The 23967-nt window shown below is 40.6% G+C and overlaps 1 protein-coding gene and 1 long non-coding RNA gene across 3 annotated transcripts in view; one reads left to right on the top strand and one right to left on the bottom strand.

Annotated features, from left to right (window-relative positions):
• Positions 1 to 17694, bottom strand: part of acmsd (aminocarboxymuconate semialdehyde decarboxylase) — a 31490-nt gene extending 13796 nt beyond the window's left edge. The window contains exons 1-3 of one of the 2 annotated variants that reach the window (XM_048592271.1): positions 17600 to 17694; positions 16812 to 17048; positions 10044 to 10137 (exon numbers count right to left, since the gene is read on the bottom strand). In XM_048592271.1, coding sequence (XP_048448228.1) covers positions 10044 to 10137; positions 16812 to 17048; positions 17600 to 17665 — 397 coding nt within the window. In that variant the 5' untranslated portion in view covers positions 17666 to 17694. Of the gene's footprint in view, positions 1 to 10043; positions 10138 to 16811; positions 17049 to 17311; positions 17333 to 17599 lie in introns of those variants that run through there. The other variant, XM_048592272.1, reaches the window with a different exon arrangement.
• A 4941-nt stretch (positions 17695 to 22635) lies between these two features.
• LOC125481118 lies at positions 22636 to 23917 on the top strand. The gene is made up of 3 exons (XR_007261215.1): positions 22636 to 22685; positions 23000 to 23079; positions 23540 to 23917. It is a non-coding gene; the product is annotated as an uncharacterized LOC125481118 (long non-coding RNA).
• The last annotated feature ends 50 nt before the right edge of the window (positions 23918 to 23967 follow it).

The raw sequence follows: 23967 nt of genomic DNA, 5'->3' as shown, positions 1-23967 counted from the left end.
ATGTTTTGGGCCTAGACCCTTCTCGGTCTAGGCCCGAAAAGTCAGCCTTCCTGCTCCTCTGATGCTGCTTGGCCTGCTGTGTTCATCCAGCTCTACACCTTGTTATCTCAGATTCTACAGCATCTGCAGTTCCTACTATCTCTGAAAAGACTGTACAGTTTGTTTTCGTTTTGATCTGGGAAATATTAAGAATATAATTTATGTAATGTGACTCAACTGCCTGCATTTGAGGAAGTTTTGTTCCAATCCTTAATAAAACAAGCAGGCAATTTAATCCTTTCTGCTGACAACAAATTTCTTTAAAATTTACTACACAATGTTTGTATTGCTAAATGTGCATTATAGACATAACTAAATTCTGAGTTTATAAATTTACAAATATAGTTAGAGATTATTAATACATTGAGCTCTTAACCGGAGCCACAGTGGAGTTTTGAGTTTTTTTTAAGCAGGTTTCCATGACCACACAGACAAAACGAAATACCACAAGGAAGGACCTATGGATGTGGAAAATTCAAGGACATATCTACAGACACACATTTGGACTAACGGCTCTGCCTTCCCAAAGCTTAACTCTACGGACATTCTTGAAGCAACAATGGGAAGTTTTGTAGCTCCTCATATATCCCTGGTCTCCAGCATGTGGTAAACAAAATAGTGACTTTGCACTAACGTGATAGGCAGTGGACGTGTGACCATAATTTGGGAACCTGTACCGTATTCATTTGTTAGAAAGGTTCAAACAATTAATTAAAACAGGATAAACGGCCAGACAGAGTGGCTCCCAAATACAAAATTGTATAACTCTTAAAATGAATAAGTGTATATGACATTTGCTTGGCAATCATTTAATGTGATAACCTATGTCTTTTAATTTTGTCCATTGTGTCTACCAATTTTAATTGCTCCTTCTGACAAGGGAAGTCAGGACACCATAAAAGCAAAAAAAAAAAAACTGGACAATATGGTGAAGATTAGTGGGAAAACAACGATTGGGAAGCCTTTAAAAACCAGCAGAGGACAACTAAAAAAGCAATAAAGGGGAGAAAATGAAATATGAGGGTAAGCTAGCTAGTAATATGAAAGAAGGTTGCAAGAGTTTTTTCAGAGACATAGAAGGTAAGAGAGAGGCAAGAGTGGACATCGGACTGCTGGAAATGAGGCTGGCAATGCAGTAATGGGGAACAAAAAATGGTAGAGGAACTGAATAGGTACTTTGTATCAGTCTTCATGGTAGAAGACACCAGTAATATACCAGAACTTCAAGAGACTGAGGGACAGCGGTGAGTGTAGTGGCTATCAACAAGGAGAAGGTGCTGGGGGAGCTGAAAAGTCTGAAGGTAGATAAATGACCCAAATGAGATGGATTACACCCCAAAATTCTGAAGGAGATAGCGGATGATTGTGAAAGTATTGATGGTGGTCTTTCAGGAATCATTGGAATCAGGGAGGGTGCCAGAGGACTGGAAAGTGGCAAATATACCACCTCTGTTTAAGAAGGGAGGGAGGCAGATGCCAGAAATTATTGGCCAGTGAGCCTGACCTTGGTCTTTGGTAAGGTTTTAGAGTCCATTATTAAGGATGAGATTGTGGAGTACTTGGAAGTGCATGGTGAAATAGGGCTGATTCATGCATAGCTTCATCAAGGAGAGGTCATGCCTGACAAATCTGTTAGAATTGTTTAAGGAGGTAACAAGCAAGTTCTACAAAAGAGACCCATTTGGATTGATATATTTGGATTTCCTGAAGACCATTGGCAAGGTGCCACACAGGAGGCTGCTAAATAAGAACCCATGGTGCTAGGAGCAAGGTACTTGTATGGACACAGAATTAGATGACTGGCGGAAGACAGAGAATGGGGATAAATTGGATCATTTCCAGGGTGGCAGCTGGTGACTAGTGGAGTTCTGAAAATGTCAGTGTTGGGACCTCAACTATTTACATTAAACATTAACAATCTAGATGAAGGAACTGATGGCATTGTTGCTAAGTTTGCAGATGACAAAGATAAGTGAAGGGACAGGTAGTGTTGAGGAAGTGGGGAGGCTATAGAAAGATATTCATTTTCTGAAGAAGGGTCTCGACCGGAAACATCAGCTTTCCTGCTCCTCTGATGCTGCTTGGCCTGCTGTGTTCATCCAGCTCTACACCTTGTTATCTAGGCTATAGAAAGACTTGGACAGATTAGGAGAGTGAACAAAGAAGTGGGTAATGGAATACAATGTGAGAAAATATGAGGTTATGCACGTTGGTAGGAAGAATAGAGGCATGGACTAATTTTTATGTGGGGAAAGGCTTCAGAAATTTGAAGCACAAGGGGACTAACTAGTTCAGTATTCTCTTAAGGTTTCACACAGGTTCAGTTGGCAGTTAGGAAGGCAAATACAGTGTTAGCATTTATTTTGAGAGGGCTAGAATACAAGAGCGGGGATGTGCTGCTGATTCTGTATAAGGCTCTGGTCAGACTGCATTCAGAATATTGTGAACAGTTTTGGGCCCTGTAATCTAAGGAAGGATACGCTGGTGTTGGAGAGAGTCCAGAGGAGGTTTACAAGCATGACCCTGAAAATGAAAGGCTTGTCATGTGAGAAGCAGTTGAGGACTCTGGGTCTGTACTCGATGGGGTTCAGAAAGATGGGGGTGGGGGGGATCATGTTGAAACTTACAGAATACTAAGAGGCCTGGATAGAGAGGACATTAGAGAAGATGTTTTCACTAGTAGTAGGAGAGACTAGGACCTGAGGGGACAGCCTCAGAGTGTACTGTTGACCCTTTAGAACAGAGATAAGGAGAAAATTCTTCAGTCAGAGGATGGTGAATCTGTGGAAGTCATTGTCACAGTGGGCTGTAGAAGCCAAGTCATTAAGTGTATTTAAGTCAGAGATAGATAATTAAATGATTGGTAAGGGAATCGAGGGTTAAGTGGAGAAGGAAGGAGAATGGGATTGAGAAACATATCAGCCATGATTGACTGGTAGAACAGACCCAATGGCCTAATTCTGCTTCTACATCTCATGATCTTTACACTTCCAAAAAAATTGATTTCTTTCTAGGATGTAGTTTCATGGGAGGTCAGTTACCTCAATTGGCTTGATGGCTGTTTGCAATGATGAGTAATACAAACAGTATGGATTCATTTCCTGAACTGGCTAAGGTGACCAGGAAGGACTTTCTTTCTCCATGTCTCTCCTTGCCTGAGACATGGTGACCATCAGGTTAAACTGTCACCAGTTGTCTCTCCCTAATGAAAGAGTAGCCGTATGGTCTGGGAAGGCAATGGTGACTTTATAGTTTCATGGATGGTGGTGGTTATGTTAAGGAAATTATTATTTATGAAACTTGATGATACTAGTCAGAATTCTGATCAGTCTTTTTTCTGCTTCTTGATTCAGGGACTGGAATCAATTGTACAGTTCCCTAGGGCTGATTTGGTGGGGTTTGGCTAAGATCAGCAGCTTCCAGACAGTTTTAGGATCTGATTTGCAATCTTCCAATTTTCTCACTTTCCAGCTATTCTTGCTTCATTTAGCACAATGGGTTTGTAACGGCCAATAATTTTTCTTGAAAAATTACTTTTAAATTATTTGAAGCAATGTCTATTTTCTCATTTGATATTTCCTTAAAATAGAAAATTAGCTTAGAATTTGTAACACAATTTCCAGTTATTTTGGTAGTCTGATGCATGGTGTAATTGCAATTTTTGATCAGCAGGCTGAGTATAACTTTGCAGAAAAGCCTACAGTACTTGTACTGACAGTGACCATGCTTTCAAAAGATGAGAGATGAACAACAAGGATAATGGTATATGCTATAGAACTGTTTCAGTTCAGGTAATATAAACAGTAAGGTAGAAAGCCCAGAACAGAGCTAGGTGCTCTGTAGCTCTGAGTCTAATTTAATATAAAAGGCTTAAATGTCTAATGCTTTTGTTTTAATTTTTCATTCAAATAAGTACATTGAATAGTTCTCTGTCTACAGGCATACTTCATTGGTAAATTCAGGCTTAATGCTATTTGTAGACAAATTCTTAGTTTATGGACATTTCTTCTGTAGGCATACACACTCTGCTTTCATATTAACATTCATCACTCTTTCACTCGTAACCTTATTAACTTATCTAAAATTAACATACCAATGTGCTGACTGTAATTCCACAGATACAGATCTTTTTAACAAACCAGGTCAGTGCACTTAGACTGTATCAGAGGATCAAATGTGGAACGTGGGTTCTGATATGTAAAAAAAATTTAGTCTCTGAGCCTTTAATTTGTAATAGTGGGCGGAGCCAAAAGGGGCTGAACAGCATGGCCTAAGGTTCTGAGGAAGGGTCACCGGACCCGAAACGTTAACTCTGTTTTTTTCCTTGACTGATGCTGCCAGACCTGCTGAGCTTTTCCAGCAACTTTGTTTTTGTTTCTGATTTACAGCATCTGCAGTTCTTTTGATTTTTATTTGGCCTAAGGCAGTATTTGTTGCAGAATTGGATAAGAAGTTCACTGAGAACCCTGTCGACATCGTGAACATCTTGCTGTATCTTCCATGCTTCTCACCAATGTAGAAACCAATGTGGGTACCTTGTGAATTCTGTCCTACCATGCTGTTTAGCGCAGATACAAAGGAAGGAAGCTTGTCATAGTTGTCAGCAGGCCTTGGTCAAGTCAAGGGGGATGCTCTCTGCTCAGGGGTCCTGGCAGAATAAATCCAGGCCAAGGGTTTGGAAGTGGTCAGAGTCAGGATACTCTCAACATAAGAGGTAATGGGTTGAGTGTTAGGCAGCCCCTTACTCATCTGGACTCTTTCTGCCGTATTGGAGGCTGTTTTTCTCCTGGTTTTAGATAGAAACAGGTTTTAAAGGAGGTGAATATGGATATGGATAAATGACATTTCCCTTTGTTGCAGGTGGGACAAGTCCTGAACGAGTGATCAGGCAGTGCTGAGTTAGTAGTGTCAGTGCTTGCAGGGTGGTGACAGCAAACGAGGGAAGATGTTGAAAGCAGTAGTGAGGGTTGTAGAGCCTGAGCTTTGGTGGGAAGTAGGTAGGGTAGCAGAGATAGAGTGAGTGTGAGGTATTGGAGAGAAGATGATTGGAGTGTAGATGGTCATTGACCTTCTTCCTACATGCCCTCCAGACACTGAGACTGCTTCAATAAGGGTGGTAGTCTTGGACCAGGCTGGCATGGTGTGACCTGGTGTATTGGTCCTGGAGGAAAAGGAAGTCCTGCCTCTGTACCACCCACCCAGCAGGACCTCCAGGTCCCTGACTGCACAGCATTTGTCAGCCATGTCTGGGGAAAACGTCAGGAGCAATACAAAGCAGCTCTGGAATGATTATGCTTTTCTGGCGCACAATAGGCTTTGAAAGATCACACAGGCGCAATGGATGCTGCTGAATTCTGTCATATCTGCTGAATGAAAGGCTGTTCCTTAAATAGCACGTGGTATGATAGGGCCAGATTTGGACGTGATGGATGCCATAGAGCCAGGGTGTGTGGTAATGAGGTCAGTTTGTTAAGGTATGGCAAGAAACTCATAGGCCTTGAGGCGAGAATCCTACTTAAAAATAAACTCAATATAATTTGGACTTAGTCAACTTAATATGGAGCCCAGTGTTGACATGTAGCAGCATGTCTGTGGAGATGGTGGAAATGTCATTGGATTGGTAATCCAGAGGCCCAGGTTAATGCTCTGGGTTGTGGGTTCGTATCCCACCATGGCAGCTGGTGAAATGAAAATTCAACAAAAACAGAGGTAGAAAGCTAGGATCAAAAATGGTGAATATGAAACAACCATAAATCTTTGTAAACACTCATCTGGTTTACTATTGACCTCTGGGAAGGAAATTTGCGATCTTTACCTGGACTAGCCTATTTATGACTTGACACTGATCACAATGCATTGACTTTTACTTGCTGTCCGACATGGCCTAGCAAGGCACTTACGGATAAGTGACAAATATTGGCCTGAGAGTGACATCTACATCCCAAGGAAAAATAAAAAAATCTTCAGTTTTGCACCATGGCTACGGATGTTACTTTTTTTAAAAACAGCCCAGGGACAGAATCAAAGAAAAACTATTTCTAAATATCAGCACTGGGGGGTTCAATTTAATTTATAAAACATTGCATCGCATCAACATCTATGAGGTCTCTTTTAGGAACATAAGAAAAGGAGTAGGCCATTCAGCCTGTTGAGCTTGTGCTGCCGTTCAATATGATCATGTTTAATCAAACACTTCAATGCCTTTCTCCATCCTATCCCTCTCCCCATAACCCTGTATTAGCATTGGTAATAAAAAAAATCTTTCAATCTCAGAGTCTCGGACTCCAGAATTCCAAAGGTGCTCAACCCTCTGTGTAAAAAAGAAAATTTTCCTCATCTTGGACCTAAATGACATGCCCCTTATTTTTAAATTGTGACATATCTAGACTCCTCCAACGAGGTCTGTATCCACCCTGCCTATCCCTTTAAGTATTTTGTCAGTTTCAATGAGATCATTTCTCATTCTTTGAACCTCTAAAGAATACAGGGCCAGTTTACCCAATCTTTCTTCTTGGGACAGTTCCATCATCCCGTGAACAAGTCTGATGAACCTTAGTTGCTGTCCCCGTAAGGTAATAATATCTTTCCCAAGATAAGGAGATCAAAGCTGCACCCTTCAAAGTATTTCTGTTGCAAATGAAAGGTATTCTGAGGTTTGTTCAGAAAATCTCCTTCTTGAGTTTTCTACCTGAATGCAAGTACTACATGATTATTCAGCAAACCACTGCAAATTAATTGATTTTCTGCAATGGCTTGATGTCTGCATCAGTCAAATATGGATCAACCCTGTACAAAATCTGTTCCACATGTTGTATAGCCAACTGGATTAACTGGCCCTTGCTTGGAAAATAAGAGTCTATATCTTGATATTTCGGCACGGTGGCTCAGTGGTTAGCACTACTGCCTCACAGCACCAGGCAAACGGGTTCGATTCCACCCTTGGGCGACTGCCTATGTGGAGTTTGCACATTCTCCCCATGTCTGTGTGGGTTTCCTCCCTGTGCTCCGGTTTCCTCCCACAGTCCAAAGATGTGCAGGTTAGGTGGATTGGGTGTGCTAAATTGCCCATAGTGCCCAGGGATGTTTAGGTTAGGTGGGTTAGACATGGGAAATGTAGGGGAATGGGTCTGGGTGGGATGCTCTTCAGAGGGGCAGTGTGGGCTTGTTGGGCTGACTGGTTTGTTTCTACACTGTAGGGATTCTATGATCTTGATATTTCAGTGTATATTTTATAAAAATATCACCTGACTTTTCCTTAAAAGCGTGCCTATTTCAGCTGGTGTAAAGGCAATGTGCCAAGCAAAATGGATTGGGGAGACGACCTGTCTCTAACAATATCTACCACAGTTTTCCACTTTTGATTTCAATCCACCTTTTGAATAAAATAACAGACAGCAAGTGGTCAAGTAGTCCCAAGATGTTGTGTTTCATCTGTTTGCAACCCTGTAAATTACACACAACCTAAAGTTGGAGGTATTGACCTTGTATGGTGCCCCACAGATGAGGAGAAATAAAGAGGGTAAAAAAACCACAACCCAAGTGCAATTCTGCAGCACTGGAGGTCACTGGCACTACACTGGGGCTACAATTTCTGAGCATAAACAGGTAGTTTCTTTTCTGCAACCTGCTGTGGATTTTAAGTGCATAATGAAGTCATAAATAGTGAAAAAGAGCCACGCACTATTGCAGTCACCTAAGTGCTTTCAAAGTGTACCACCAACATTCTTGAATGTTATATTGACTGCTATTGACAAGCTGAGAGATATTCAATGCAATCTGTATGTAGACCCTAATGTACCCCCAAGTGTGCATCAATGGTGACAAATATCGTTTCACATTAGAATGCAGACAGAGAAGGAATGTCAGCACTTACTTGACTTTGACATTAATAAGAAAGCTTGGAATGACCCAACCTTTAGGTCTCACTCATTCATGTTACCAGAAATCCAAAAGTGAGAATCAAATTAGAATGTGCAATCACCAAGCCACTCAATACAAGAAAGATACCTGACACCAACAAGCAATGATAATATAGAGAAAGGGAGTGACAATAAACATTTCACCAAATTGGTCGCATTAATGGCTACCATTAAATTGAAGTTGCAGAAGAATCAAGGGATCTCATTCAATTCTACATTTTCATTGGACTTCTACAAAATGTAGGAATCTCAACTTTGGAGTCAGTCAGCAACTATGACATATCAGCACGTGACTTAGTTTGTACTTCAAGGAATGGGACGCACAGAATGCCAGTGACGACGTTTTCAAATACGATAGTACTTAAAGTGACATTAAGGCACATTCACATGCATGTCTACAGTGTCTTAGATAATGCAGATGCATCTCAAATAAAGTGTTTGGTCAATGAAAGCAGAATTGAATTCTCTGGCCATGTATTCAGTGGTGAAGGAGTATCATCCAATCCATGGAAAATTAAAGCCATTGAAAACCCCATGGATTGTGGAAGAAATCTAGAGTTTTTTTTACTGTAGTCACGTCATTCCTGGCCTCACTATCTTATCTATCCCATCTGTGATCTGACAAAAGAGACCACTAAGTAGGAGTGGATTAAATCACACAAACATGCTATTCACTAGATCAATCACCACCCATCATCTCTCTCTAATGAGACAGCAGCCCTATGCTCTGGTAAAATTGGTGACACAACAACAACTAGATCAAGGGATGGTTGTCAGCAAACTGCACAAATAATTATTTTAACTTTAGGAATAAAAACCCAGCCAGCAATAGATACAAGTCTGGTTCGTTTTTGTGCAGAAAGACAAGGTAGGGAACCCATCAATTATTAAGATTACAAGCAGATTGTTATCACCTGTACAGCAACATTGTTCACAGAGAAGTTTTCTTAATCACATGCAGAATATTATTCTTTCATCTCCTCTTGTATGGAAACTAATTTGAAGTAATAACTGATCACAGGCATCTTAGTAAGCTTGTTCAACAAACCATCAACTTGAATACAGCATTGGTTACTTAAATTACAAGAGTAAAAATTCTATGTTGAGTACCAGATAGGCTAGAGAAACCCAATGGAATATCTTTCATGACGTCTGTTGCTGACAGTTGGTCCAATTGGTTGTGAGGAAATGTTTGATGACATCTGAAGTATATAAGCCTAAACACAGTGCCAAAGATGCTAAAACTAGCTGATGCCAACAAAACAATGTGGTATTACACCCATGTATATTAGCTATAGAATCTCAAAAACTACAAAGATATGGTTGAGAGCATCTACGAATAAAATCACAGACATAACATGGTCTTTACAATGCTCAAAATAAATTCTTGTTTTATGTAGCAACTGTATTATCATTTATTGTCATTCTGCAGTTGTTTTGAGAACATATTGTAGATCTAGTACATGAAGGACAACAGGGAATTGTCAAAACCAAACAACTCCTTAGGGCAAGGTTTGATTCCTTTGGAACTGACTGTATGGTGCAACGTAAAATCAGTGTGTTTGCCAAAGTTAGCAACTACAGTGTTAAGTCTTTGTTATTTGCTCAAGATGTCTGAATTACCGCGAGGATCTTAGAATTGAAGTTGACATTGACTTCGCAAACTTGTCCCACGTTGCTGTTCGACCTTTTGCCCTACCATCCAAAATGAATCAACCTCCCATAATTTTATTATTTTTGAATGTGATCAATCTCGTAAACTACTCAAAAACACCTCCAACGCACGTTTTTCCTTTACTAAGGAGGATCAGCAAACATGTACAGTTGTTGAAAATTCTAATTTTTTTCTTCCATCTCATGAATAACCCAATGCCACATATAATGTGACTGTGGCCTGCATGGCTCTCCCTCTAATTTTCCATCTTGCTCCTTGGGGAAAATAACAGGTCAATTCTTGGTGCTGTCCAATGTAGTACGATTGAGATTAGAAGATCTGTTTATAGAGGATTACTGAAATACAGGTTTAACTTGACTTGTCATACAATATACTGCCCACTGTCTGCAGAACTCCACAGTAATACTAACCTACAAGCCATGGAAGCCAGTACTTGGACATTCTCCCATCTATCTTCATATCCCAAGGATGTACAAATATAGCACATTTTAACTTTTCTGCAGCCTTAAAATAAAAATAATGAGAAGTGCTCAGTTATCCAATCAATGACAACATGTCAAACAATAATTCATGATTTTCTCCTTTGTCAGTTCCATGTGCAAGTTAAAATCAAAAACTTGACAATCTGACATTCTTTGTCCAGTAATAATTGTTACCTATATTTTGGGATACAGCATAGAATGGAAGATTTTTTCCCCATGCCTCATGTTAGATAACTTTATGTTAAAACATAAGCTGATCAAGAATCAGCTGGCCAGTTTTAATTCAAATAAATAAAAGCATGCCATGAGTGAATTGAAATGTAAAGCAAGGAGGATTCTTCCATCAAAATTTTTTTTTAAAAATTGACAAATATTAAATTTAATTTCACATTTCTCACTTAGGCATACCCCTCTCTCTTCCACCTCTTTGCTAGGTACTTGCTTAGTTGTCTCCATTATCTTGACAGAGAGTACCAGTACACTCTTCAAGCATTCTCATTAAAATAAGATAGAATGAATTTATAAAGCTGATTTCATGACCACTGGACACCCTAAAGTGCTTTATAGCCAATGAAATACTCGTGAAATGTCATCACTATTGTGCTGTAGGAAACGCAGCAGCCAGTTTGTTCACAGCAAGATTGAACAAGCTCAATGATGCAGGTTCTGTTTTAGTAATATTGATCAAGGGATAAAAGTGTCTGCCAGAACACCAGGGATGACTCTCCAAAGGGGAAGCAATGGCCTAGAGACCCAGGTAATGTTCTGGGTTCGAAACCTGCCATGGCAGATGGTGGAAATTGAATTCAATAAAAATCTGAAATCAATCATCTAACGATGACCGTGAATTGATTGTTGGAAAAACCCATTTGGTTCACTACTGTCCTTCAGGGAAGGAAACTGCCATCCTTATCTGGTCTGGCCTATATGTGACTCCAGATCAATTGGTTGACTCTTAATTGCCTCCTGGGTAATTAGGGATGGGCAACAAATGCTGGCCTAGCTAGTAACACCTTCATTCTGTGAATGAATAATCTGGTAAACCTCCTTGGAGTTGCCTTCAATGCATTTATATCCTTCCTTAACGAAGGAGACCAAAACTGCACACAGTATTTGAGATGTGATCTCATCACTGCCCTATACAACTGCAGCATAACATCATTATTTTTATTTTCAATTCCTCTGTAATAAAGGATAGTATTCTATTAGCATCCTTGGTTAAATATTGCACTAGCATATTGACTTATTGTGACTTACGCACTAGAACACCTAAATCCCTCTGCTGCTCTGAATTCTAGTCATTCTCTGTTTTAGTAATATTCAAAAGGTGGTTTACCAGATTGATACCCAAAACCATTTTTTTTATTAATTCACAGGATGAGAGCATCACTAGCTAGCCAGCATAAGGAAGCAAGTTCTGACTAATCCAGGGGCTGAGTTTAGCACAGACTCGAGATTAAGCCTAAGACCTTGCTGCTCTGTGTGGCTCAACTAATCACCAGGTAACTCATTGAGAAGCTTTTGCTATGTCATCCTTAATTTGACATGAGGTGTATTGGAAATTCTTGGCTGGTATTCAATTTCCTTTATCCTTTTGTATTTCATAACAAAAATTGGAAAATGGGAACAAAAATTGAAGACATGACTCCATGTTGTACAGAAGGATCTTGGGGTTCAAATCCATAGCTCCCTGAAGTGGCCACACAAGTAGATAGGGTGGTAAAGAAGGCATATGACGTGCTTGCCTTTATTGGTCGGGGAATTGAGTACAAGAGTCAGGATCTCATGTTGCAGCTTTATAAGATTTTGGTTAGGCCACATTTAGACTACTGCATTCAATTCTGGTCATCACATTACAGGAAGGATGTGGAGGCTTTGGAGAGGGCGCAGAAGAGGTTTACCAGGATGCTGCCTGGATTAAAGCGTATAAGCTATAAGGAGAGGCTAGAAAAACTTGGGTTGTTTTCTCTTGAGCAGCAGGCTGGGGGGAGACTCGATAGAAATCTATATAATTATCAAATGCATAGATAGGGTTGGTGGTTAGAGTCTTGTTCCCAGAGTTGAAATGCCTAATACTAGGGGGCATGCATTTAAGATTAGAGGGGGAATTTCAAAGGAGACATGTAGGGCAAATGTTTTATATGGACTGGTAGGAGAGCGCAACACACTGCCAGCAGTGGTGGTGGAGGCAGATCAATAGGGGCATTTAACCAACTTTTAAATAAGTACATGAATATGCAAGAAAAGGAGGGATATGGACCAATGGCAGGCAGAAGGGATTAGTTTCATTTGGCATCATGTTTGGCACAACATCATGGGCCAAAGGACCTGTTCCTATGCTGTACAGTTCTATGTTTTGCCAAGTTTGGGACCACTGGGACACCAACCTAATTCATCACTCTGGCATTTCACTTCACTTTCAGAAGGAATCAATGCAGTAAATATTATCATTGCAGCAGAGTTCCTGATGGTTGAACAGAAAGCCAGGACCTACACTTCCTTGGCTGTTTAAAGGACCTTGGCTTTGTGTTTTGTAGGTCAGACGATTAATTAGTTGCCATCCAACACATTTTATTGGCCAATCAGAAGAATATACAGCTCAGTTCTAGTCTTAGCAGGGTCACTGCAAGACGTGACTGTGCCTGGAAGAGAGAACAGCATGAAAGAAGACTGCCGTCCCAGATAAGTGGAATGGGGGAGGAGAGAATTGTCAGAATTGAAGTATGCCTTAACATTTCTGAAGGAATCTCCTGTCAGAAATGTGGAACTCGCTTATAAAAACAAGGGTGCAGAGTGGCAGGCAATCTGCATGAGATTGCCACTCCTTGAAAAATCCAGCCCTTAATCTCTTTCTTAAAGTATAGTCTAGTTTGCATTTAACATTTAACTGATTAAAGACAAGTTTCTTTCACTCTTAGGCGGGGATAAACAAACTCCCTGCTCAAGAGGCAACTGCAGTCAGTTAATTGGATGGCTTGTTGAATTCATTTTTCTAGCCAGCATTGCTGATTCATCTCTGTTGAATTTCAGCCAATCTAAGTACAGCTTGCTTTACTAGGTGTACAAAGTCTGCAGCATGAAATCAGCAGTTCACCACTGGGTGCATCTGGTTACAGAGTGCGAGCTTGGAAACTTGGTGAATAAGGGAATTTGATGCCGTGAGGGAGGAGGTCCAATCAAAACAACTGGCAGATTTAAAACTAAAAAGACTAACAAGTAATAAGTAAGTAGCTGGTGAGAGCAGAGGGAGCAATGAGATGGGAGGGATCAGTGAAGGAGAGAATGAAAGTGTTGAGGGTTAGAGACTGTGAGAGGGGAAGTAATTATCAACTACTCTGTCTGGTCTGCAGCTTAGATAATCAAAGTGTGACATCACAGGGAAACAAGTAATTAATTGGTGAGCATTTTGCTCATTTCCTTCAAAATTAATTTAAGAATAAATATTAGAAAGGAAGAGATTAAAAAAAACCAAGAAGAAAAGTCATTAATTGATTGGTCAGTAATTATCTGCTTTAAGCTAGATTAATTTACTACCGTTAGGAAAGGTGTGTGAATAGCTGGATAATTGAAAAATTACACACCTAAGTATACAAGAAAGAGCTAATTAGTGAGTAATTGTATTTCTATTCTCTAGTTTATAGTAAGTAGTCTGAAATTAAGCTGAAGGTTTGGTAAGGCAACTTCAACCATATTTAAGGCTCATCCTGTTGCATGTAAGGCCGTCATAGAATCCTTACAGTGCAGGTAGAGGCCATTTGTCTCATCACATCTCTGCCAACCTTCCAAATAGCATTCCACCCAGACCCACCCCATCCACAAAACTCAGCATCCACCTAGCCTGCACATCAAGGGGCAATTTAGCATGGCCTAATCTGCACATTTTGGGACTATGGGAGGAAACCTGAGCACCCAGCTGAAACCCATGCAGACATGGGGAGAACATGCAAACTCCACAAAGACTGGAATTGAACTTGGGTCCTGTTGCTGTTAGGCAGCATTTCTAACCACTGAGCCACCATACTGCCTGGAAGCTTCACATGGCATAGACAAGTGTAGGTGTATGAAATATTACAAAATGCAGTAACTTGAACTCAGAACTCGAACGATGGCAAGAGTCAGTGTACTGCACCTGGTGAAGCTGACAAGTACATGGAAAGCACATTGAGAGAAGATAGTGAGACCCAGGTTAAAACTAAGCTGGTAAAAAAGGAAAGGGTGATTGGCAGACAGTCCAGAAGTATCAGGCAGCTTGTGCAGGACTCCCCTGAGTCTTTCCTGCTTATTATTGAATACTCAATACTGAAGCAGTCCATGTTCAAATGCAACAAGATTTGGACAATATCCAGACTCGGGCTGACAAGTGGCAAATAATATTCATGCCAAACATATGCCATGAAATGATCATCTCCAATGAGAGACAATCTAGCTTCTGCCCCTTACCATCACTGAATACCCAACTATCAACATCCTTGGGGCTACCATTGACCAGAAATGCAACTGGACTCACTATATAAATAATTTAGCTAAAAGAGCAGGTAAGAGGCTAGGAATACTGTAGCAAGTAACTAACCTTCTTACTCTGAAAGTCTGTCCGCCATCTACAAGGGACAAGTCAGGGGTGTGATGGAATACCCCCCCCCCTTGCCTGGATGAGTGCAGCTCCAACAACACTCAAGGAGTTTGGCACCATCCAGGACAAAGCAGCCTGCTTGATTGGCACTACATCCACAAGCATCCACTCCCTTCACCAACAATGCTCAGTAGCAGCAGTGTGTACTATCTACAAGATGCACTGCAGGAATTCCCAAAGATCCTTAGGCAGCACATGCCAACGTCATGACCACTTCCATCTGGAAGGACAAGGACAACAGATACATGGGAACACCACCACCTACAATTTCCCCTCAAAATCACTCACCACCTTGACTTGAAGATAAAACACTCTCCCTACACTGCCTCTGGTTCACAATCTTGGAATTACCTCCCGAAGGGCTTGTCAATCTACCTATGGCGTGTGGATTGCAGTGATTTAAGAGGGTAACTCACCGCCACCTTCAAGGGCAACTAGCGGCAGACAATACATGCTAGCCAGCTAGTGACACCCATGACCTGTGGGTGAATAAACAGTTTTCCATTTTGGATATTAGTGAGGGTGATGATTCATGGCATCACAAGTGGCTGAGCTGCACAGATGGTAGGGGCAATAACAGTGGAAGCGTAAGAGGGTAATAGATTCAATAGTTAGGGGAATTGAAAGCCGCTTCTGCAGCATTACATGCGACTCCAGGATAGGGTGATGCCTCCCTGCGATCAGAATCAAAGAGGCCACCAAGTGGCTGGCAGCTTGTGGTGAGACTGATCAGTCAAACATCATGTTTCACATTGATACATGCTAATAGACAGGAAAGTGAATGAAAATCTGAAAGCAGAGATTATTCTTCCCAATACTATGTGGTAATGAGTATAGAAATAATAAGATTAAGTGAATGTACACATGACTGGAGAAGTATATGTGGGAGGACGTTAGATTTCTGGGACATTGTGACCAGTTTGGGAGCAGATGGTACCCTGTAAGCACATTGGCTTATACCTTAGCAGGATCGGGAAACCATGATCCTCACAGATAGATTTGCTAGGGTTGCTGAGGAGCATTTAAACTAGCTTGACTGGGTACATGAAAGGGAACTTGATCAGATGGATGGTGGTTTATCTTGAGGGTCATCACATCTCAGATGAGGGGAGAGGTTGAGAAGGAGATTGCTTCATGATAACCTCAGCCAGTGTGGGGATTGAATGTTTTGTCAGCATCACAAGTCAGCATCCAGCCAACTGAGTGAACTGTTGAGGGCCATCTGCCTGCCTGGCTTCATCTTTAGCTGAAGTCTGACCATGGAGGGATTCTCCTCCACACTGGTGGTCCAGCTGCTAAATATATTTTCATTTTAAAGTTCAAAAGGCACTTCAAAGTCAAGGTTCTCTCCCTCTTATTCACCTGATAATGCAACTGCTTCTTTAAAGCTGGAGGACATCTTATGTGGGTATTGATTTGGGTATCACTGGGGCAGGCCAGCACTTATTACCCAGTGGACACTTAACATTGAAACACATTGCTGAGGTCTGGAGTCACATGCAGGCCTGACCAAAATAAGGACAACAGTTTCCCTTTGCTAAAGGAATTAGTGAACCAAATGGGTTATTTCCTAACAATCATCAACAGTTTCATGGTCATCATTAGGCTCTTAATTCCAGATTTTTATTACCATGGTGGAATTCAAATCCAGATCCCCAGAATGTTACTTGGGATCTCTAGAGCCATCATCTATTCATCGTACTACTAGATCATCACTTCCCCTATTGGTCCACCAGCCTCAAGAGTCTGCTCCGCATCCTTAAATGAGCAGTGAGTCTGCTGCCATTAATTGGCAATTGGAGACATATCATCAGGTGTCTGTTCCCTGCACATTTGGGGACTCTGACCTTCAGCTGACCTTGATGTCAGGGTGCCAAAGCCTGCAGGGGAAATCCCACTCTTTGTTAACAAAAGGCTACTAAAGTCATGAATCTAAAAATTAGTGCCAATTCCATTTTCTTCCACCTGTGCACTTACATTTCTAGCTAATCAGCATGTGGCACTTGCAATATTTCTTTTAGAAGCATGTCAGTGTGTAAACAATTTAAAAAGATGTTTATGCTTACAGCATACACTGGGTAAAGCTCTGGGCAATTCAAATCCCAATCGTTGATATGGGAGCCAATTTGAACTCCAGGAAATCCTAACTCTTTCACACAACGATGCATTTCTTGAACAGCAAGTTCTGGGTCCTGCATGGGCAGTGTACCAAGACCAGTGAATCTCTTTGGGTGTTTACGTACTGTGGCTGCGATGTCATCATTCAAAATATGGCACAGGTCCAGGGTGTCCTTGGGTTTTGCCTATCAAAGAAAAAAAAACATTGATGTTTTCTGAGAGTACGTGCTGATAATTCCATTAAATCATTCTCCGTGCAAGTTAAAAATTTGCAAAGTCATAAAGCTTCTTAAATCCTGAGGAAATAAATACTTTTCTATTATTGTTTCAAAATGTACCCAAATATATTGGGCAGAATTTTATGCACACCCCCTCCCCTTATGAGGTTGTCAGCAAGGGGAGCATTTAGTTGACCAGGAAAATGCCAGACGGAGACCTTTGTTCCTACCTGCATTGACTTCTATTAAGTCTGGGGTGGGAATGCTTGTGGTTGATCGTTCTGTCCAGGCATTAATTGAGGTCCTTTACCAGGTGATTTATGGTCACTTAAATACCTCATTCCCACTATCACTGGTATTCCAAAAGTGGGCAGGGGAGTCTCAATGCAGGCTCCTGGAAATAGGTTCCTGTTCAAAGGCACTCAGTGTCTGAAAGCCACACTCTATAATCTTGCCTCCAAAACTCCTCCTCTCTACACCACACTCCAGCCCACAATTCCGATTCCACCCTCACTCACCTGTAGCCTCAGGTCCATTGTTGATCTTGGGCCTCTGTTGGATACATTGCTGGTAGGTGCCATCATTTCTAGTGACACTGTCTACAATGGAGACGTGCCATCCTGTCATTAGTCAGTAGCTATCGGGTTCTGGATTTACATCCCCAAGATCATTAATTCCCCTTAAGACTGATAATGGTCACAAATGCTGGAGTGGCCATACCAACCAGAAGCAATGTGGTGATCTTGCTCGCTGTCCAGGCGGCAGGGTGGAGCCTATTGCCTGGATTTTGTTCTGCTCATTGTATGTTATGTTTTGATTGTTGAGGTGCTTCAATTACCAAATTTTTGATACAATTATTTCACCAAAACTAGAGTTATGTTTTGCTTCATGTTATAGCATTATATACATATTTATTCAAATAGACAAGCTACTTGAAGTAAAACCAAATAGATCAGAGAAGATAGAACTGTACAGCACAGGAACAGCCCTTCAGCCCACGATGTTGCGCTGAAAATCACACCAAATGAAAATAATCCCTTTTGCCTATCCTTGGTCCATATCCCTCCATTTCTTGCACATTCATGTGCTTATCTAAAAGTCATTTAAATGCCATTATTATATCTATCTCTACCACCACCCCTGGCAGTGCATTCCAGACTCCTCCCACTGTCTGTGTAAAAAAACGTGCCCCTCATCTCCTTTGAACTTTTCCTCTCTCACCTTAAATGCATGCCCCCTAGTGTTAGGCACTCCAACTCAGGGAAAAAGATTCTGACCATCAACCCTATCTATGCATCTCATAATTTCCTGGATTTTTATCAAATCTCCTCTCATGTGCTGCTCAAGAGAAAACAACCTAAATTTTTTTCTAGTCTTTCCTTATACCTCACACCTACTAATCCAGGCAGCATCTTGGTTACAATTCATATAAAACATATTGTGTGAACTGTCAATAATGGCTAAATAAACTGGAACGTGTTTTTGCTGAAAAACCGAACACTGAAAGGTGACCGGTGAACATAGGCGGGTCTTAGTCCAGAGCAAGGGAGAGTGAGCCCTCTTAGGGAAGGCCCACCTTGGAGTGTGTGTAGGCCCATGGCTTAAAAAAGGACTGTAATATTTGACTTTCTAACTTTATTTTTTCTCTTTTATACTAAGAAAACTGTAGTGCTGAACTTTTTAACTTGTGCTTTATTTTTCTACTTCTGTAACTAGGATTTTGTATGTAGTATTTTGTGCCTGAGATGACATTGTGTTTGGCAAAATTGTACACTTTTTCACTGTTATCTTGAACCCTATAGTACATGTGACAGTAAAACCTAAATTTAAGTCTAACTCTAAAAAGCTAAAATTTATAATGAGTCAAAGTGTCAGATATATATTTTGTAATACCTAAATATAAAATAGTCACTAAATTAAAAATCCAATGAAGAGCTCAGGTGAAATTTCTTCAGAATTGTGATAATTGGGAATTGGCTATCACAGAGATTGGCTGAGGCAATTAGCAATTAAAAGAAGCTAATTAAGTACATAAAGGAAAAAGGGAAAAAATAATATATTCAAAGGGTAAGATGAAATACAATGGAAAGGTGATTGTGAGAATAAAAAATTTTTGGCATATGCTTATTGGGCCAAATGGCTTGTCTTGTTCTGCATATTGTCTGTCGTTCTATGTATTAGAATGAGAATTGATTCTAATTGGTAATGGTTACACGGACACAGGAGCAATCCACTGCTTGAGACTGCCAGATAGTGGTTATTCATTTTCCCAATACAATTACCTCTGCCTCAGTTTAGCTATTGCTGAAACCTTCATCCATACCTTTCTTTTCTCTTGGGTCAACTGTTCCAGTGTTCTCCTGGCTGGCCTCTGTAAACTTGGACTCAAAAATGTTGCTGCTCATAATCAATACCCATTCATTTGTCAGACAGTACTTCCTGGCCTATTTTAGCTCTGTCAAGAAATATTTCAATTCTAAAATTTTTATCCATGACTATGTCACTCACTAGCTTTAGAACCTCCTCCAAACACATAATCCCTTGCTATCTCTGTATTCCTCCAATTTACTGGCATCTTACACATTGCTAATTTTAATCCCTTCCTAATTGCCTTGGTCCTAATTTTTGGAATTCCCTACTTAAACCTTCTGCCTCCATCCCTCTCTTCTCCCTTTAAACTCCCCTAAAAATGTATTTCTTTGACTGAGTTTTTGGTCACCAGTGCTAATAACTTGTCGTGTAGCTCAATGTCAAATTTTGTTTCATAATTCTATTGTGAAATACCTTGTATTAACATGTTATAAAGAACTGTTAGGACAGTCCCTCCCAACCTCTAAGTCTCTGTCACATTTCTTCCTTCTGATTCTTTTTATTTGAGTCTGTCCCTCTGGAGCTTTTTTAAAAATAAGGTCTTGGTTGAACCATTTGTTTTCTCTCCCTAGTCTAATATAATGTGTGTTATCTGATTCAGAGACACTTTTGATTTCCGCATCTTTCCATGCTGTAAAGCAAAAGGAAAACTATTGAAGCAGTAGTAGGAGGGTAGTATAAAGAAAGAGAACATTGAGGTAGAAATGAATAAGAGTGAATTGGGATACTGAATGTAAGTGATAACAGAAAGACAACATGACTAGGAACACATAACCAGAAGACGGAGCCAGAGACAACATTTCACTATAATTTAGTGATATGGATAAGACTTCATTAGCTATGAATTCGTTTGTGACATTCTGTGGTCATGAAAAGAAAAGTGCAAAAGTGAAAAGATAGAATTGAAACACAGAGTAGGGGAGGGAAGTTCAAGGAAAAGAGATACATAGAATGAAACAAGGAGAGCAAAGGGATGTAAATAAAAGTAATAACTGTGACAAAGTGAAGGAGAAGTTAGAAAGTGAAGGAAAAAGAGTGAAGAGTGAAAAGAAGTAGTGATGGAAAGTGAAGTAAACAATGAGCGAAAGAAATGAAAGACCAAAAGTGGAAAAATGGAGATTGTGAAGCATTGTGAAGCATTGTGAAAAAGAAATGATGAAGGAGAGCAAAGTAAGTGTATTGAACTGTATAAGAGAGGCTATTTTGCAGACACCACTACATATAAGCAATATAGTTTTGTAGCATATTTTTCTTGTTACTTTAAGTGTGTCTTCTTTGCTGTAGTGTAGGATCAGTGAATCAGTTTTATGTAGTACAATATAATTTAAACCCTGTAGGATCAGTGAATTGGTTCTGTATAATACAGTATAATTTAAACCCTGTAAACCTGATTATAATGTGCACCTGATCAACATTTCTATTTTCTACACTCTACATTTTTTTTTACCTAATATTCCAAACAGTGCTTCCTTCATAATTGACATGCTACATTTATGGTTGTTATACTTCAGTTATTATAGGTGTCAGAGGTACTGATTTGATAATAGACAAGCTTTCTCATGGACAACCCAACTCTGCTGTGAACACTATTGAGCATGAAAAATATATAACTTGTTACAAGCTACTTTCTTTTGCAGGGACAGTGAACAAAATAATACAACTAGAATGACAGTACTCATACTTTTCCTTCTGGTCCACAAACTTACCCAATAGTTGAACATGACAGGAACAGTAGAAAGAGCCTGCATTGTTACACCTGTAAAAATAAAATATTTTGTACAATAAATAAGTTTGATTTATTTCTAGTGAATTCAGTTTTCATTTCCATTGGTTGCATTTGATTATGGAGTCCCAACAGGAGACAATTACTTTCACTGACTGTCATATCCAATTTTTAATTGTTCAATATTTGATTATGAATGTCAACGAGACATTTGTTCTGTGTGCTGTTTGCTAAGTCTGAGTTTTTTCTTTAATTAATTTAGGGAATGTGGGCTTCACTGGCTGGGCCAGCCTTTATTGCCCACCCCTAATTGCCCTTAAGAGGATGGTGCTCTTGAACCACTGCAGTCCATTTGGTGCAGGTTCACCCAAACGCTGATAGGAAAAGAATTCCAAGATTTCAACCCAGCAACATTGAAGAAACAGCAATATTTTTTCAAGTCAGGATGGTGAGTAACTTGGAGAGGAACCTGCAATGATGTGTTCCCCTATATCTGCTGCTGTTGTCTTTCAACAATATGATTACTGAGAAAGAGAAGTTAAGCTGAAGTGGAAACTGTAAGCATGAGAGCAGATATAAAAAGTGCTCTAAGTAAAATTCCTGTACATATATGGTCTAGTATGTCGTCTTTGAATATATCAAAGGCATAAAACCCAACAAATGTCAGAGGAGATAGTGAGCCAAACTTTCCCATACTTTAATTGACCAGAGATAGCAAGAACTGCAGATGCTGGAGTCAGAGACAGCACAGTATGGAACTGGAGGAATACAGCAGGTCAGGCAGCATCAGAGGAGCGGGAAAGTTGATGTTTTGGGTTGGGACCCTTCTTCAGAAATAGGAAAGGGGAAGGGAGCTCAGAAATAAATAGAGAGAGGAGGGTGGGGCTGGAGAATAGGTAGAATGGTGATAGAGGAGTGTAGGTAAGGAGTGGTGGGGATTGGTCAGTGGTATGGATTAGGCAGATAGGTGGGAGAGAAAATGTATAGGTTGTGCCAGGTCATGAAGGTGGGAGGGAGGATGGGTGGGGCTGGGGAAAGGTAGGTGGGGTGGTGATAGGTTGGATACAGGTAGGTGGTAGTGGGGATTGGTTGGTGGGAAAGAAGGGCAGATAGGTGGGGAAGAAGATGGACTGGTTGTGTAAGGTCAAGGAGGTGGGGATGAGAGGGAGGGTTGGTCATGGGATTAGGCCAGAGGTGGGGAGATTTTAAAACCAGTGAATTCTACGTTAGGGCCATCAGGCTGTAGGCTCCCGAGGCAGAATATGAGGTGCTGCTCTTCTAGTTTGCAGGTGGTGTCAGTGTGACACTGGAGGAGGCCCAGGATGGAGACGTCACCCAGGAACTACGAGGGGGAGTTAAAATGGTTTGCAACCGGAAGGTATTGTTGTTTGTTGGGAACAAAGCGCAGATGCTCTATGAAACGGTCTCCAAGTCTACGCTTGTTCTTACCAATGTAGAGGAGGCCACATCGGGAACTGCGGATACAGTAGACCAAGTTGACGAATGTTCAGGTGAATTTCTTTGATGTGAAAGGCTTGTTTTGTGCTTTGAATGGAGGTGAGGGGTGAGGTGTGGGCCAGGTGTAGCACTTCCTGCGGTTGCAGGGAAAGGTGCCAGGGGTGGTGGGATTAATGGGGAGTGTGGAGCGGATGAGGGAGTTGCAGAGAGAGTAGTCCCTACGAAAGGCAGATAGGGGTGGGGAGGGAAATATCTGTTTGGTTGTGGGGTCAGTTTGTAGCCGTATATACGTTTTACTTCTTGTCTGTGTTGGTGCAATGTACATATGAGTCAAATTTTTATCACAAATTTCTTACTCTCACGTCAGACACTCTTCAAGCTTACAGTGACTCTAATATTCCACTTTTGACAAGGATTACAGCCAAAAATAGATGGTTACAAACTCTGGTATGAGAAACACCTTATTCCTTTTATTGAACTTATTTAATGTATCACTGAATGTATTTATTATGTGTTTGATGCTCTGTAGTCTCTTTGGTTGTGGGGTTGGATTGTAGATGACGACATCACTGAGTCTACATCCACATCCAGCTCTACAACCAACTTTACACCTAGCCCCAGCCCCAAGCACTGCCAGGTCTTCACCATCCCCCCAGATCTCCCCTTCACTGAGGACAAACAGTCAGTCCTCAGCAAAGAATTCAGCTTCATTACCCAAGGATCATCACACATGGAATGAAGCAGTAATAACTCTGTCTGGAATAAACTATTAAGGACAAGGACAAATTTATACAAAAATTGAAAGCAATTAGCCATGTCTAAGAAGCTACATGAACAAAATTTTTGTCATCTGATTGATAACTGCCCTTAAGGAATTAATTACAAGAGATGATATGTCTTCAAACAGACAGTCAACACTGAATGAAACAAGGAACAGAGTTACTTCTGATAAGGAAGCAGGCTGCAGTCTCAAGGACTCCAAAAGAGTAATCGATATTTTGGATGAAAGGACTCATCAATAATATCACATCATGGACTTGAAGGATGAAAATCTGTGTAAGATTCAAACACCAGAGCAATTCAGGAGCAGAACTTTGAAGAACAACACTGCACCAGGATTGAACTCTGGACACTTCCAGAGACAGACACTGTTGGTTAGAATCAGTTAAATTCCACCGTTAATCTGGTAATAACTAAAGTGGGTTATGAGTCTTAACTTGCCTACTTGAGTGGTCTTATTTTGCTATCACTATAAATGCAATAATGTTTAAATCATTGTTTCAGTACATGATTATCTGTGTGCTTTCTTAATAAGTAGCCCAATTAAAGGTAACT

This window comes from Rhincodon typus, unplaced genomic scaffold, assembly GCF_021869965.1.
Source record: "Rhincodon typus isolate 14 unplaced genomic scaffold, sRhiTyp1.1 hic_rhity00000924, whole genome shotgun sequence".
NCBI lineage: Eukaryota > Metazoa > Chordata > Chondrichthyes > Orectolobiformes > Rhincodontidae > Rhincodon > Rhincodon typus.
This window is presented reverse-complemented; position numbering and strand designations above follow the sequence as displayed.